General features: G+C 41.5%; 1 protein-coding gene across 1 annotated transcript; it reads right to left on the bottom strand.

Moving 5' to 3' along the window:
- Nucleotides 1-6,581: 6,581 nt before the first annotated feature.
- On the bottom strand, nt 6,582-17,046 carry vac14 (vac14 homolog (S. cerevisiae)). The gene is made up of 2 exons (XM_057861560.1): nt 14,417-17,046; nt 6,582-7,876 (listed from the first exon to the last, which is right to left on the bottom strand). The coding sequence occupies exon 1, from the start codon at nt 16,887-16,889 to the stop codon at nt 14,556-14,558; it is 2,334 nt and encodes a 777-aa protein (XP_057717543.1). The 5' UTR covers nt 16,890-17,046; the 3' UTR covers nt 6,582-7,876; nt 14,417-14,555.
- Nucleotides 17,047-17,282: the final 236 nt, after the last annotated feature.

Below are 17,282 nucleotides of genomic sequence, written 5' to 3'. Positions count from 1 at the left end.
CAAAATGGGAGGCACAAAAAGGGTCCGTGACAGTTGGTTGGGATCAATTAAAAAAAATAAAATGAGGGAAAACCGCAGCAAGAGGCAGACAAACAAAAAAAACAAGGCAATGATGCAACTAACAACGAAGGCATATACAAACTGTCAGTTCTCGGCAAGCCGCCTAGGATCGGTTTGAAGTCACTGCTAATGAGCTGGAATTGGATGCGGGTGCTACATTGGGAACTCATCCCACATCTCTGTAACAAAACAATCTGACCAGCAGCAGAATGTGACAAAATCGTGCCAGTCGTCCTACTAGCTTCGCTTGCTAGCTAGCACAGCTATTTTCCCTGTCCAGGCCAACCGCGTCATCACCCCCAGCCTGCATTGCCCGCATAAAACGTGGCACCCTCCGTCGGTCAAAATATGCCCTAAAAACTGTAGATTTTTAAATCAATAGCAATAATATGTGTTTCTAATAATATATTTCAGTAAAAGAGAAGAATTGTGGCTTATTAGAGCCTACAAGTCTTTAAGCCCGAGGATCCCATTAAAAGTCCGCAGAAATGATGTAAAAAAAAAAAAAAAAAAAAGAAAAAAAAAAAAGACTGCACTAATGTCATTTTACATTTACAAAATGAATTTGGCACTCAAATCTGGCAAACTTTTACCATGTCGTAGTTATTTTTTTTCTTCAGCAATTTTCATCGTGAAATCACAACCCTTCCCGGTAAAGTGTATTCAGGGGTTCTTCCGTCGGGAAGTGAAATCTCGGATTCAGGCGGAGCCGTGTGGTTTTCGCCCCGGCCGTGGAACAGTGGACCAGCTCTACACCCTGGGCAGGGTCCCCGAGGGTGCATGGGAGTTTGCCCAAACGGTCTACATGCGTTTTGTGGATTTGGAGAAGGCGTTCAAGTCATTAGAAAGTGTGCCAAAATCAACAGAAATTGACCTGATATCAACAGGAAGTGACCCAGAGATTAGGGATGTCCCGATCCAGGTTTTTGCACTTCCGATCCGATACTGATACTGGCCGATACCGATACCGGCCAATCCGAGCATGTATTAAAGTTTGAAGTTATTTGGCCTACTTACTTAGTTGTCAAACTCATGTTGAAAAGGGTTTTAGTACTCTTGATAACAACTAGCCACCTGAATTAGGTGAATTTGAATAACACAATGGTTGGTAACAAGAAACTGACCTGTTTATTCAGTGATAAACACAAAACATTATAAATAACAAACAGAAATGGCATATTCAGTCAGTAAAACGTGCAAATAATATTGTAAACTGTCTTAAAAAAGCAAAACGCACAAACAACCTCCGTGGAAAATAAACTATTAACTATGCATCAGTTCTCTGCTCTTGAACAACTGTACCAAGGCTTTAAAAAAATGAAGGTGTGCCATAAAATGCGGACCGGATTTTAGGGAAACCAAAGCAAAAACTGGAATTGATTATGTAAATCGGTGCGCTGGAAAACCCAGACCAGACGCTCAAAAAACTGTATCGGGAGTCTGAATGGGAATTTTTCAGTGTCAGCCGATCTGATACCGATGCGCATTTTTCTGCACATATCTGCGGTCGATCCGATCCAAATATCGGATCGGGACAACCCTACCAGAGATGCTCCAAAACCAACAGAAATTGACTAATAAAGAGAAAGTGACCTAGAATTGCCCTAAAATCAACAAGAAAAGATCCAAATTTGTAACCAGAAATCATCAGGAAGTGGCCCTGACATGCCCCAAATGAATAGGAAGTGACTCAAAATCAACAGGAAGTAACCTGTAAATGTCCTAAAGTGTACATAAAGTGACCAGTAAATACCCACAAGAATGCCATTGACGGCACGAGGCGTCCAATCCAATTTGACTGGGAGGGGCGAAGAGTTTAATAAGTGCCCGTAACGGTTAAAAAAAACATCACAATTCCTGCGTTAAAGGGTTAATTACCAGATCAGGTGTCCACTGCCTTAGATGACTATTTTAGTCCCTCGATTGGACGTCGATCGGGTCCGATCACGTCATTTTCAAAGTATCGGAATCTGCAAAAAAATATCGGACATGCCTTTTTTTAATATATATATATATATATATATATATATATATATATATATTTTTTTTTTTTAATTAAATCGTTTTCTAATTGTATTTAACGTTACAGACATAATATGTTACACTCATCCAGAGTTTAGTTTAGGCTTAAGGTAGGGTTATCAAATTTATCGCGTTAACGGCGGTAATTATTTTTTTTTTAATTAATCACGTTAAAATATTTAACGCTGCTCGACCTACTCACGCATTGTCGCGTTCAATCTATAATTGCGCCGTATTACCTATATATAGAGCTAAAAGGCAGTGTTAAATGAGTAGAATGAATTTTGGCAGTCTTTGGAGCCTTTGTTAAATTGGCTAAACCCTAACAATTCCTCTCTCAACAATTAGAAATATCGTGGGAAGCAATGTGGGGAAGCAAAGTAGTAGTTGATCTTTTTCTTATTACCTTATGTTATTTCCCAACGCAGAGAAGATATATCAATTGGTGCCACTACGCACAGTCATGGTTGCACTTCCCATCATGCTTTTGGGCAGAACAGTTAAATGGCTATAGTATCATTTACTGAAAGCTCAACAAATACACTAGATGGCAATATTTAGTCACAATATACAAAGTCACATTTATCCTTTAAGAATTACAAGTCTTTCTATCCGTGGATCCCTCTCACAGAAAGAATGTTAATAATGTAAATGCCATCTTGCGGATTTATTGTCATAATAAACAAATACAGTACTTATGTACTGTATGTTGAATGTATATATTCGTCCGAGTTTTATTCATTTTTTTCTTCATGCATTGCCAAAATGTATATGATCGGGAAAAATTATCGGGAATGATTGGAATGGAATCGGGAGCACAAAAAAAAAGCAATCGGATCGGGAAATATCCGGATCGGCAGATACTCAAACTAAAACGATCGGGATCGGATCGGGAGCAAAAAAAACATGATGGAACCACCCTACTTGTAATATATTGGGTGTCTATCAGCATCACTGGCAGCCACTGAGTTAACATGGTGACCAAATAGAGACATACAGTACCCCTAATCCCTGCATGTACAGTACTGTTTATGTGTGCGGCATCTGTTGACTCCCGTCAATTGGCAGCTCAACTACATTAACTCTGAACTCACACCCGTCACCCATTCGGACAAGACTGCAGTTGACTAATTCGGCCCGCAAGGATGAGTGCAGATTAAGTTTTCACCAGCAGAATGCGCTAGAAGTAGTCCTATTGGACACGAGCGCTGTGGAAGGCTTCCATTACTTGAGTGTCATCACGAAGGCATGCGTTTGGCGTTATAAAACAAATGCGGGACCTAAAGTTAGGATGGAATAGTTTATAGACCACACTGTGCATTGTTTTCGCTTCACCTGCCCGGTTTTCACATGTTGGCGTCCTATTCTGGGTAAAAGTCAATCCTAGAAATTTGCACTACCCTCCCCACAAAACCCCATCACAGTGCTGGGTAGTGGCTGCCAGTACACAGTAATAGGGTGGTAGTTGGGTCGCTCACTTTTCTATATGGTGGAGGTCCCGGGGCAGGGCCGCCTCTTCGTCTGGGCTGTCAGTTGCGGGGATGGGGAGGTCGGGGCTCTGTTCCCGTGCTGCCCTGCGTCAACCTCTGAGCGTTCTCCCGTTTCCGCCTTCCTCTGTCTTTTCTGCCTGGGCATGGTCCTTCGGCCCCGGCGCGGATTGCCGGTGAGGTGTCGCCCCCTCCAGGTGGGGATCCTTTCCTGCCGTGGGCGTCCTGCTGTGTGTGGTAGGGGGTTGCGGTGGTAGTTGAGGGTGTTTGGTGGTGTGGGAGGGAATGGGGGGAGCGGTGGCCCATCGTCTAATCCTTTTCCTGAGGGCCAATTAATGGGGGGACTCTCCACACACAATCCCATCATTGTGCTGGATAATGACTGCCAGTCAGGGACCTGGCACCCACAGTAATAGGGTGGTAGGTGGGTCCCACACTTTTTCTCTATGGCGTGGCCTCCTTTTCGCCTGGCTGCCAGTTACAGGAGTGGGGGGGGGTCGGGGTTCCGGTCCTGCAGCGGCTTCTCAGTGCTCTCCTGCTTGTGCCTTCCCCTGTCTTTTCTGCCCGGGTAAACTCCTTGTGCTCCGGCGCAGGTCGCTGGCCAGGTAGCAGTGGGTCGGCGGTGTGTCACCCGCTTCAGGTGGGGACTCTGTCCTGCCCCGGGCCGAGTGGACCATCGGGGTCCCGCGGTGTGCAGTCTTGGTTGGGGGGTTGCGGCGGTGGCTGGTGGGCTGGGGGAGCGGTCGTGAGGGGAGGTGCCGCGTTCCCTCATCCCTTCCCTGAAGGCTGGTTAATGGGGGGCGCTGGATGGTCCGGGGGACCACTCTGGGTCCCGGGGGGGGTGACGGAGGCCCCCCTGTAGGAGCTGCGGGAGGAGGGGCGGGCTGCGCTTGCTCACTCCTTCTGATTGGCCGAGGAGGGGCCGTGGCATTTCCACGTCCAATGGGATTCACGAATGACCGTGCAATTAGACACACTCAAATAGAGAAAGTACCTGTGCCAGAATGTAATAGGATGTCATCATATCCACACTTACTTGTGATGCACATTATACTGGGTTCTACACGTCACATTGCTGATTTATGTATGCTCTACCCCACCTAATCACATCTTTCTGACTCTCCCCCAATTCCTTTTTTTTTTCTATGTTATCGACCCCCCCCACATGGTGTCAACTGGAAATCCAATTAGCTAACAATAGCGCTACTATAGTCATAGTTAGTGTAGGCGTTTAATGTATTTCTTGTTGTTTATTCTTCTCTATTTCCCTTTCTGTCCCCCCATAATCCCTTCCTGCTTTCTCCTAATAAACGAAACACAATGAAAAATGTATGCAATTAGACACACTCAGGTAGAGAGGTTGTCGGTGCCAGGATTAAAGATCAGGCAGCATAGAATAGAATGTCAACATTGCCACACAATTGATTCATATAATACTGGCTTCTACACCTCACATTGCTGATTTGTGTACACCCCACCCTGCCAAATCACGTCTCCTTTTGACTTTCACCTTAAAAATTAGAGACTTGCATCCACTACAAAATACTGGATTACAGTTGGAATCAGGATAGCACTGCTTAAACTAATGTGATGTGATATACGAATTGTCCTTTTAAAATCATTGAAAGCCATACTAATTAGGGTTGTTTCAATCATGTTTTTTTGCTCCCGATCCGATCCCGATCGTTTTAGTTTGAGTATCTGCCGATCCCGATATTTCCCGATCCGATTGCTTTTTTTTTTTTTTTTTGCTCCCGATTCAATTCCCGACAATTTTTCCCGATCACATACATTTTGGCAATGCATTAAGAAAAAAATGAATAAAACTCAGATGAATATATACATTCAACATACAGTACATCAGTACTGTATTTGTTTATTATGACAATAACTCCTCAAGATGGCATTTACATTATTAACATTCTTTCTGTGAGAGGGATCCACGGATAGAAAGACTAGTAATTCTTAAAGGATAAATGTGACTTTGTATATTGTGACTAAATATTGTCATCTAGTGTATTTGTTGAGCTTTCAGTAAATGATACTGCAGCCATTTAACTGTTCTGCCCAAATGCATGATGGGAAGTGCAACCATGACTGCGTAGTGGTACCAATTGATATATCTTCTCTGCGTTGGGAAATAACACAGGGTGTTAAGAAAAAGATCAATTACTATCTTTCTTCCCCATATTGCTTCCCATGATATTTCTAATCGTAAGGAGAGGGATTGTAAGGCTTTAGCCAATTAAAAAAAGGCTCCAAAGGCTGCCAAAATTCACTCTACTCATTTCACGCTGCCTTTTAGCTCTATATATAGGTAAAACGGCGCCATTACTGATTGAACCGACAATGCGTGAGTGGGTCGTGCAGCGCATGGATTAATTGCGTTAAAATATTTAACGTGATAAATTTAAAATTAATTACCGCCGTTAACGGGATAAATTTGATAACCCTACCTTAAGCCTAAACTAAAGACTGGATGAGTGTAACATATTATGTCTAATGTTAAATACAATTAGAAAACGATTTAATTAAAAAGTATATATATATGAAAAAAAGGCATGTCCGATATTTCTTTGCCGATTCCGATACTTTGAAAATCGCGTGATCGGACCCGATCGATTGAGCTGATCGATTGGCATCATCTCTAATAATAATTTTAAGACAATGGTTATTCTGTTGCAATAGACGTCCAATCCATTTGAGTCGTGACGTATAGAGCCGTCAATGGCAGCCAGTATGTTAAGGAGGATCTATAGTTTGCTTACTTCATTTACGTGGCTTTAAAAAGTCTGCAACCCTGCCCAACTGCCATTTTTGCATTATATAAATTAAGACTGAGACCAATGAAAGTGTTCAGTGCTAGGCAGTATCTGACCAAATCATGATAGCAATTTCTATTCAAAACAGTATACAGTAATTTAGTTTTTAAAAAAAAAAGGGAAAAAAAGACAACTTTTGACCTACCAAAAATGGTGTCTTTCCAGAATTGTATTTGCTATTTGAGTTAGAAAAAATCAACATGTACATCGTCACACAGAATCCAGCTTTATTCGAGATTTTACACAAAAAATGACAACAAATACAGTGCAAAGCTATAAGAAATATATTCCAATTAAATAAAAGCTAACGGTGCGCATAACGACAACATGAGGAATGTATGACGCTTCTGAACTGGAAAAGTCAAGCCGGGTCAAACATGTGACCCTTTGTAAGTGGCTCACATGACAATAACTCATCATCGTGCTGATTAAATAACCATAGTGGACCACCCGGCATGAAATGTGTCTGTTTCACGTGAAATAAATGGAACAATTCATTAAGAGCAAGAATAAAAACATATACTGTACCACCTGACAGGAAAACACATGATTGTTGTAATTCAACTGTTTCAGCTGGTTGACATTTGTACTTCATTGACTCACAAACAGCATTGATGTGATACTTTGTTACATTAAATTAAGGCAACCAATTAACTGGAAATCATTCAATAAATACACCACTGCAAAAAACTATGATAATCACAAGGAGAACTGTATGGAATTATGGATACAACTCATTAAACGCAAGCAAATGTATTTTCCATATGACACATAGTGAAAAAAAAAAAACACTAATAGGAAAATACAAGTGAATTAAGGCCACACTGAAAAGAAAAAAACAGTATTATGAGATTTAAGTCATAATTTTGAGGGAAATTCGTCCAAAATACTCATGTATAATTTGATGTTAAAATTGTAACATGATGAAAATTTAAAAATACGTCCTAACATGCAATACTGTATATACCCTGAGCCTAGCATTACTTTAGAACACTTTAAATAGCTGTAACAACAAAAAAGTATATTTTTAATTTTTCATATTGAGAAAATTCATTGCAACAAGCTTTATATTTGGGCTGCAGCTATCGATTACTTTAGTAGTCGATTAATTGATGAACTAGTTAGTTTAAGTAATTGAGCAATCGGATAAGGCACATAAAATATTAAAATACCTGGGATGAACCTCAAACGGTATAAAAAATAAATGAGGATCTATGTACAACAAAAGAACAGTTGGCTAACTTACATAGCAAAAGTCTGCTAGCTTAAATGCTATGAAATGCTAACGATGTTTACAATGCTCTTAACAAATGGTTCAGACTCATATTCCCACAAAAACAAGACTAATTATACCTATGAACTAAATTACAAATGCATTAAAAAAAACATTAGCCCAAACAAAAACTTAGCTTACGTTGGTCTTAACAGGGAGCAGTTGGATTCAACCATGTGAAATGAGGCAGACCAGAGGGCAGTGTATCCAACCTAATCAATAAAACAAAATGTAAATACTTTCAAACTAAACCATTACAACACCACTTATAACAAATGCTCGAAGCAACAAATTTTAATTTGAATATTTTTTTCTTATTGAATACTCAAGATAAATGATTAATCATTGCAGCACTACATTATTTACAGATAGTCCCCGTTTTGCGACGTACTTGACTTACGCGATTTTTTCTTAACGACGCCTGAGTATCGTCCGCCGTTGTCTCCAGTCTTTTTTTTTTTTTGTCACATAAACAGTACCTTATTGTACCTCACAGTATCTTATTTTCTCCTTTACTTTAATAATATCACGTTCTGTCGTCACTAAACGAGAAGTTCAGTTTGGCAAACAAAGCAATTGTGCTTTTTTAAGCTTTTTATTTCCTTCACATTTGACCATTTAACACACTTATGTTCAAAACAACACGGATATTAACAATAAAACACTTGACACAAAACAATTGCTGTTCAAAAGTCCTAGTCTGATCAATATGTAAATTTTGTTTAAATTAGCCTAATTTGCCTGTCCGCTAGCTTAAATGCTACAAATGCTAACGTATTTACAATTCTCATAGCAAACTCCACAAACTGTAGCTGTAAACTTAATTACAAATGCATACACAAACATATATTAGCTGAAACAACTTACAGCCATATATAGGCCAAACCAGAGCGCAGCTATCCATTATCCATGTCAGACGTCAGTCTGCTTCTCCGTCATACAAGTGACAGTCCAGCCAGACCCGACGCTGCCACCAGAGGGCAGTGTACTCTCCATCATTAAACAAAATACACTTTTGGACTTGTTGAATAGTTATTTTTGGGTACTTGATGGGTTAATTCTGACTTACTCTGAAATTCGAGTTACGTGGCCTGCGTGGGAACGGAACTCATTCGTAACCCAGGGACCACCTGTGTATATATAATGTAGTACTGTAACGATTAATCGATTAACTCGAGTATTTGATTAGAAAAAAAAAATATTCAAATTAAATTTTGTTGCTCCGAATATTAGTTTAATTAAAGTGGCGTTGTAATGGTTTATTTTAAAAGTGTTTCCATTTAGTTTTATTGATTAGTGGATATACTGCCCTCTGGTCTGCCTCTTTTCACATGGCTGAATCCAACTGCTCCCTGTTAAGACCAATGTAAGCTAAGTTTTTGTTTGAGCTAATGTTTTTTAACGCATTAATAATTTAGTTTATAGGTATATTTAGCAGTTTTTTGTGGGAATATGTGTCTGAACCATTTGTTAAGCACATTGTAAAAAAAAAAACAAGCATTTTATAGCATTTGAGCTAGCTGACTTTTTCTATGTGAGCCAGTTGTTCTTTTGTTGTACATAGATCATAAAAAAAAAAATTATACTGTTTGAGGCTCAGCTCAGGTATTTTAATTTTTCATGTTCCTTATCCGAATACTCGATTATTCGAACAAACTAGTCCATCGATTCATCTACTAAAATATTCAATAGCTGCAGCCCTAATATAATGTTAAAGTACAAACTTTCTCATTTTAAAAACTAACCCTACCATATACTACGGGTGTGACAATACATCTAAAGGTGATTTATCGTGATACTTTGTCGCCCAAAAAGTTAACGATATGCATCCATCAAGAATCGATTTATCGTTTTCAAAAGGAACCAACAGGTTGCTACCAAAATCTTCCATTTGAATAGTGTCTATGTTAGCTCACTGGCTGCCATTGATGGCGCTAGACATCTAATACATTTGGATTGGTCGTCTAGCGCCGTCAATGGCACTGAAACCAGAGAATTCACAGCCAGTCATTTGTGGGCATTTACAGGTCACTCCCTGTTCATTTTAGCATATTTACAGGTCACTCTTACTCATTTGGGGGACATTCTTGAACCTCCATGAAGTTGGTCCCCTATCAGATCCAAATTTATATTAAAATGGTGTCAATCATTTGTGCCACGTTTGTGCTGTAACATTTTTATTTGTGCCGCTATCGTTTAATAGGTATTGAGAGAATAATTTCAAGTGATGACGTCAATCGCAGCCCCTCCGTCGCGTACCAACTCAATTACATGGGGATGTCCAAACTAACGCAAAAGTAGCACAAACGTATGGCACTCCTTCGTTTCCATTTTACAATAAATGGGGGGCTGCGAGTCATGTCATCGCTCGAAATTAATATCTAAAGCTGCCATCCGCGGGAGTTGGATTTGTACTGAAGTACAAATTTTTAAAAAAAAGTATTCTGGTAAAAGAATACTCAAGTACTGGGGAACATTGTGAGTAACTGCTAAATTCAGCAATGTTTTTTTTTCCCTCTCAGCACAAACTTGCATACCCGTTACATAATCACATTAAGCCAATGAAATTAAAAAACAATATTAAAGGGAAAGCATTATTCGTCCAAATAGCATGAGTGCCCTCTAGTGGAGAAAATACTTACTAGTTTGAATAGTGAATAGTTCCTTCATAGTTATTATGAAATTAAAAGGATCTAATCCCCGGTTTTCCATGGTCAATCGGTGCCAAATAAAAGTGCAAAGAGGTTTACATCTGCGCTTTGAGTCATGTTGAAGGAAGCACTTTGTCAAATACTTCATTTTTTACAGTGCCTTAAAGACACTATGTGATTGAACAGGGTGGCGTGATCATAGAACAGCAAGCTTGCGTCTGATTGGTGTAATAGAGTCATGTAATTATTCTTGAGAAGTGATTTGTTTGAGGATTCAAGGTAATTATTATATTTTTCGTACCATGCATGCATTTTTAAACGTGAAAAAAATCAATGGGAGAAATTAGCCGCCACAGCATTGGCGTCCTACTTCGCAATAGTTACGTAAATTAAATGCTAACTGCCCGTTTTTTTGTTTTTAACCAAGAATCGAGACTGTTTTATGTCCATACCTATAAAGAATTCAGGGATTTAAACATTTATTCACAAGAATTTTCATGGTAAAAAGCTCTATGTGGTGCTAAGGCGGCGCCACTTTGGCTAAAAGACTAGCATAACATTCAACATATTCACATAAAATAAATGCTAACTGCCCGGTTTTTGCTTTTAACCAAGAATCGAGATTGTTTTACGTTAATGTCTACAAAGAATACAGGGATTTATTCACAAGAATTTTCAACGTAAAAAGCTCTCTGTTGTGATAAAGGGGCTGCCCAATTGGCTTACGGACTAGCAGCACATTTGACATATTTATGTAAAATAAATGCTAACTGCCCGGTTTTATGCTTTTAACCAAGAATCAAGGCTGTTTTACGTTCATATCTATAAAGAATTCAGGAATTTAAGCATTTGTTCACAAGAATTTTCATGGTAAAAAGCTCTTTGTTGTGATTAGATGGCCGCCACATTTGCTTACGGACTAGCAGCACATTCGACATATTTACGTAAAATAAATGCTAACTGCCCCGTTTTTTGCTTTTAATCAAGAATCAAGACTTTTACGTTCATATCTACAAAGAATACAGGGATTTATTCACAAGAATTTTCAACGTAAAAAGCTCTTTGTTGTGATAAGGGGGCTGCCATATTGGCTTACGGAGTAGCAGCACATTTGACATATTTACATAAAATAAATGCGAACTACCCGTTTTTTTGCTTTTAACCAAGAATCAAGACTGTTTTACGTCCATACCTATAAAGAATTCAGGGATTTAAGCATTTATTCACAAGAATTTTCATGGTAAAAAGCTCTATGTGGTGCTAAGGCGGCGCCACTTTGGCTAAAATACTGGCATAACATTCAACATATTCACATAAAATAAATGCCAACTGCCCCGTTTTTTGCTTTTAACCAAGAATCAAGAATGTTTTACGTTCATATCTACAAAGAATACAGGGATTTATTCACAAGAATTTTCAACGTAAAAAGCTCTTTCTTGTGATCAGGGGGCCGCCACTTTGGCTTTCGGAATAGCAGCACATTCGACATTTACGTAAAATAAATGCTAACTGCCCATTTTTTTGCTTTTAACCAAGAATCAAGACTGTTTTACGTTCATATCTATAAAGAATTCAGGGATTCAAGCATTCATTCACAAGAATTTTCAACGTAAAAAGCTCCTTGTGTGTCCACTCAGTCAGCTTTGACGGAGATAGGCCTCCTATTAATCGGCCCCCGTGTCCCGTCAATATATAATGAAGTCTATGCAGTATGCATAGTAAAACTACTCTTACAAGTACATTTTTCCGAAAAAGTTACATGTACTCAGTTACATTTACTTGAGTAACGCGTTACTACCCACCTCTGTAAGTGACTGAAAATCAACAGGAAATGACGTCAAATGCCCCAAAATGAACTAATGGACTGGGATTTGCTCGCCACTGACGGCCATAGCCGCCACCCTCCCATAGGGTTGTTCCGATCATGTTTTTTTGCTCCCGATCCGATTCCGATCGTTTTAGAGTATCTGCCGATCCCGATATTTCCCGATCCGATTGCTTTTTTTTTGCTCCCGATTCAATTCCAATCATTCCCGATAATTTTTCCCGATCATATGCATTTTGGCAATGCATTAAGAAAAAAATGAATAAAACTCGGACGAATATATACATTCAACATTCAGTACAAAAGTACTGTATTTGTTTATTATGACAATAAAGCCTCAAGATGGCATTTACATTATTAACATTTTTTTTGTGAGAGGGATCAACGGATAGAAAAACTTGTGACCCAAAATAGTGCAAAGGAGTATTTGGTCCACATATGTGGAAATGAGTGCTGCAACGATTTTATCGGTTAACTCGAGTAATTCGATAAGAAAAAACCCTTTGAATCAAATTTTGCTGCTTCGAGGTTTCGTTTAATTAGAGTGGTATTGTAATGGTTTGTTTTGAACGTGTTGGCATTTAGTTTAATTGATTTGGGTGGTTTCCTGCCCTCTAATGGCAACAGTGAAAATGATACAACTCATTTTACTTAGCTAAATCCAGCTGCTCCCTGTTAAAATCAACATGTTTTTGTTCGAGCTAATGTTTGTTTATGCATTCGTCATTTAGTTTATATGTATATTCAGACATTTTTGTGGGAATATGTGTATGAACGATTTGTTAAGAGCTTTGTTTAAAAAAAAAAAAATTATAGCATTTAAGCTAGTTGACTTTTGCTATGTAAGCCAATTGTTCTTTTGTTCTATTTCGATCCTCATTTTTTAAGCACGTGTATTTTTCATATATTGTTGAATGAATGTATTGCTCTTGTGAAATGAAATTCTGCATTGTTTGGAAAAACACTTGGAAATTTTATTTTGTATTCACATTTTATGCTCTTTTGAAAGTGCAATTTTAGCAAGCCTTTGTTTTACATCAATTAAAATGAATTCTGTTACGCATTTAATGTTCATAATCCGATTACTAAAATATTCGAACTGATAGATTAATCGCTTACTTTAATAATCAATAGCTGCAGCCCTACTATTGTTTTGAAATTTTAAAAACAAAGGAATATTTACTATGAACTCATTGCCTTCCATTAAGGATGATTAGGGCTGGAGCAATCAAATATTTTAGTTAGGGTTGTTCCGATCATGTTTTTCATGATCATCATGATCCGATTCCGATCGTTTTAGTTTGAGCATCTGGCGATCCCGATATTTCCCGATCCGATTGCTTTTTTTTTTGCTCCCGATTCAATTCTAATTTTTCCTGATCATATACATTTTGGCAATGCATTAAGAAAAAAATGAATAAAACTCTGACGAATATATACATTCAACATACAGTACATAAGTACTGTATTTGTTTATCATGACAATAAATTAGAGCTGAAACGAATACTCGAGCAACTCGAGTAACTCGAGTTTAAAAACTGATCCGAGTAATTTTATTCACCTCGAGTAATCGTTTATTTTGACAGCTGTAAGCATCACGTTTTGCTCGGACTACTTTTAATGCGGGACAACGCACTGATGTCACGTGCGTAGAGGAAGAAGCAAAAAAAAAAAAAAAAACTTACTGCAGCCGACAACCGCTACAAACGACGCCGACGTTGCCAAATACTAGCCCGCCGTGCTACGTTAGTTGCAGCTAGGGTCTGAGGAGTCTCATAGAGATCACATGTATGTTGAACTAGATGCACAATGATAGACTAGGCCGCGTCTGGGCAGCGTTAGCAAACAGCCGCCATCTTAAAGCAGTAGAGCACCAAGCGCTAATAAAGAGCGCTAAGCGCTAATATATAAGATTAACTTTACTGTCACTACTAGCTCATCTTACGTTAGCCCTGCGGAGGGCTAGGTTTCAATTAATTAAGACCACTTTCATTCCAATCTTTGTATATTTTTCTCTTTCCACTGTGGCTGTAATACTCCTTCATAAAACATTCATGATATTGATGTTGGCACTATTTCCATGATAGAAAAAAATGGAATATTCATTTACAAAAAAAAACAAAAAAAAAAACAAGAACATTATGTACTTATGACCACAGTGTATTCAATTCAGTTCTGAGATTCAAAACTGGAGTGAAGCCTAAATTGACCATATGTCAGTGTGAACGGTTGTTTACTGTGTATGCGCCCTGTGATTTAATTGGACAAGTCATACCTTCAGATCATCTTATTGGCTGCCAACCCTCCAAGTTCGACTGTACTGGATGTTTGTTATTGTCAACTGTTGAAGAACATTCTCGTCGTGCCAGTGTATGTACAAAATTGTTCCCGTTAAGGTCAGTTTCCAACTTTTTTTACACGAGCTTCCTGTCGGGCAGCTCGGCCACGCGCCCAGAGCGCTGATGCCGCACCTCCAGGTGTTTTCCTTGCACGCAGTCGAAGTGGCGCAGCAGCTCGTCGTAGTCCACGTGAGCATGCGGGGCGCGCTTGCAGGCCGCCTGGGGCTCCTTGGCGCCATTGCGCTTGGGCCCGTCCACCGTCCGCATGAGTTCCGGGTTGGGCACGCAGCGCAGGCGGTTGGAGAGGAGCTGGAAGGCCTGACTTTGCGGCAGAAGCATGAGCAAACCGTACAGCGCCTTGATCAGGTAAGGGTTGCTCTCCACGTCCAGCAGTTGAAGGCGCAGGTAGGTGAAGATGGGGCTCTCCACGAGTTGTACCAGCTTGTCCACCTCCATCAGGAAGTCCACCGTAACCTCCAGTCCGCCGAACTTCTGGATGAGGTCGTAGGCATGCTTGTAGTTCTGCGTGAGGAAGCAGAGCGAGACTGTGGCCACGGGGTTGTGGCACCACGAGCGGTAGAGGCAGCAGAAGAGCGCGCAACTCTCGGCCGTGCGCAGATCTTTTAGCTGGTTGCGCAGCTGGAAGAGCTCGGCCGACGTGAGCAGGATGGTGTTGAGCGTCTGCACCATGGTGGAGGCGAACTTCAGGTCCTCTTCCTTGAGAAGGATGTCGGCCATGGAGTGGAAGATGTTCTCGGCGTGGAGGAGCAAACAGAGCTGCCGGATGATGAAGGCTCCTCGGCTCTCCAGGAGTTTCCGCTCCACGCTGAAGCGTTTCAGGAGGTTGATCATGAATTTGTAGAAGTAGGAGTTCATGCTCGGGGTGGACGGGGAGGATTCTCCGCCGCCGGTCTTGCTAGTCTTCTCCGGTACCTTCAGCGCCAACCGGCCGTCGACGCCGTCGCAGGACGACGACAGATCCGTCTGCCCGGCGGGCGAGGACGCGATCTCGGCCAGCACCTCCAGATCTTTGAGGATCACTTCATCCGACTCGTCCGAGAGGGTCTTGAGCAGCATGGGGAAGAGGCCGTCGGTGTGGCGGAACATCTTGCGCGGCGTCTTGATGTAGAGGTGGTAGAGCCACTTGAGAACGGCGATGCGCGTCATCATGCCCGTGGAGGTGTCGTGGAGGTGGCGGTCCAGCACCTGCACGATGCCGTCCAGGTCCAGAGTCACCGGAGCTCTGTCGGCGCCGGCCGGGGCGAAGAAGCTGATGTTGCTGAAGCCCACCGCTTCCTGCGAGGAGTTCAAGACGTCGCCGGAGTCGCCCTTGTCTTCTCTCGACGGCGACTCGACGCTCCTCTCCTCTTCGTCCTCCTCGTCATCCTCGGGAGTGACGAGCTTCATCAAGCTGTAGTTGCAGGCGCTGGCCGACTCCTTGGTGTTCTTCTTGCGGTCGTCGTAGGAGAGGCAGGGCAGCACGGCGGTGAGGATCCCCGACGAGTACGGCAAAACCGCGCGGCCCGCTAGCTGGATAAACTCCCTCATCCACGTCATGGCAGTGAGCTGGATCAGGTCGTTGGTCACCTTGGTCTCATCTGCCACTTGACAGTGGATGACCAGGATATTGGCCATCTCGGCAAATTTCACGCTGGACGGGGTCTTCTTGATCTCCTTTAGGAACTCGCCCAGAACCACCTCGCACATCCGGCGGATCTCCTTGCTGTTGTCCCCCAGGATCTGGAAGAGGCCATCCAGGATTTCAGGCAGGTAGTCCAGAAGGTTGATGTCAGGGACGGACTCCAGCACGTGGATCCAGGAGATGATGAACTGCCGGGCGTACTGGTTATTGGAGTAAATGCGCTCCCGGAGAAGAGGGACAAACGCAACCAGGTCGAACTTGTTGCTTTCTGTCACAATGTCCTTCAGGAGTCGGTCCAAAAGTTCAGAACCGCTCTTGACGTTAGGGTCCGGATCTGCTGCGAGCTTGCTTAGCCCATCAAAAAGGAGGTTAAAATGAGGAAGCACGGCTCCCCTGGCCACTTTGACTATATTGTAAAGAGCCTCGCAGGCATAGTAACGAAGGCGGCTGTCAGAGTCATTAAAACAAGTGAGAACCGGCTCGATGAGCTCTTTCAGATACAGACCGGAGTCTTTCCCCAGAGCGATGGAGCACGCGGCCAGTCCGATAAGCCCTCCCTTGCGGCTGTGCGGGTGTTGAGACAGCGCGAACTCAGAGGCCAGAATCTGGATAACGTGACGGATTTGAGTGGAGTTGTTCTGAGCCACAAACTCGCGCACCAGCTTTTCGATTTCCAGGGCCGCCACTTTCCTCTTCTCGTACAGTTTGTCATTCAGAGCCCGGACGATGTTGGGCGTCAGCGGCGAAAAGTCCTTCTCCGGGTTCATGGCGGCGGCAGTCCGAATAAAAGTCTTTGGAAAGGATATTCCCGTTTAAATTTAAGGAGGGAAACGCTAGATTAACGCAGCATTTAGGAGAAGATGACACGGAAAACGAGCCGTCAAGAGAACCAGGAAGCGGCGAGTAAATGCGACGCAGCTGACCAGTTGCTTCCGGCGGAAAGAAATACGTCACGAACCCTTTCGCGTAAACAGAAATAATAGTTGCTCGTTTATTTGAGTGAAAAAGTTTTGAATTAAACACGTTTTCTTATATATTGACAACATTGTTTTATCCTAGCTTGCGTTCTAATGCACTTGATTGTTTGTCAGGTAGATATCATAACATATCGGGTAGATATCATAACGATGCGCTTAGATGTACGAATTCGCTGTGAGCCA

Source organism: Corythoichthys intestinalis, chromosome 16 (genome assembly GCF_030265065.1).
Source record: "Corythoichthys intestinalis isolate RoL2023-P3 chromosome 16, ASM3026506v1, whole genome shotgun sequence".
Classification (NCBI taxonomy): domain Eukaryota; kingdom Metazoa; phylum Chordata; class Actinopteri; order Syngnathiformes; family Syngnathidae; genus Corythoichthys; species Corythoichthys intestinalis.
This window is presented reverse-complemented; position numbering and strand designations above follow the sequence as displayed.

Coding starts and splice junctions, on each gene's coding strand:
- vac14 (XM_057861560.1), bottom strand. CDS start 16,889: ATGAACCCGGAGAAGGACTTTTCGCCGCTGACGCCCAACATCGTCCGG.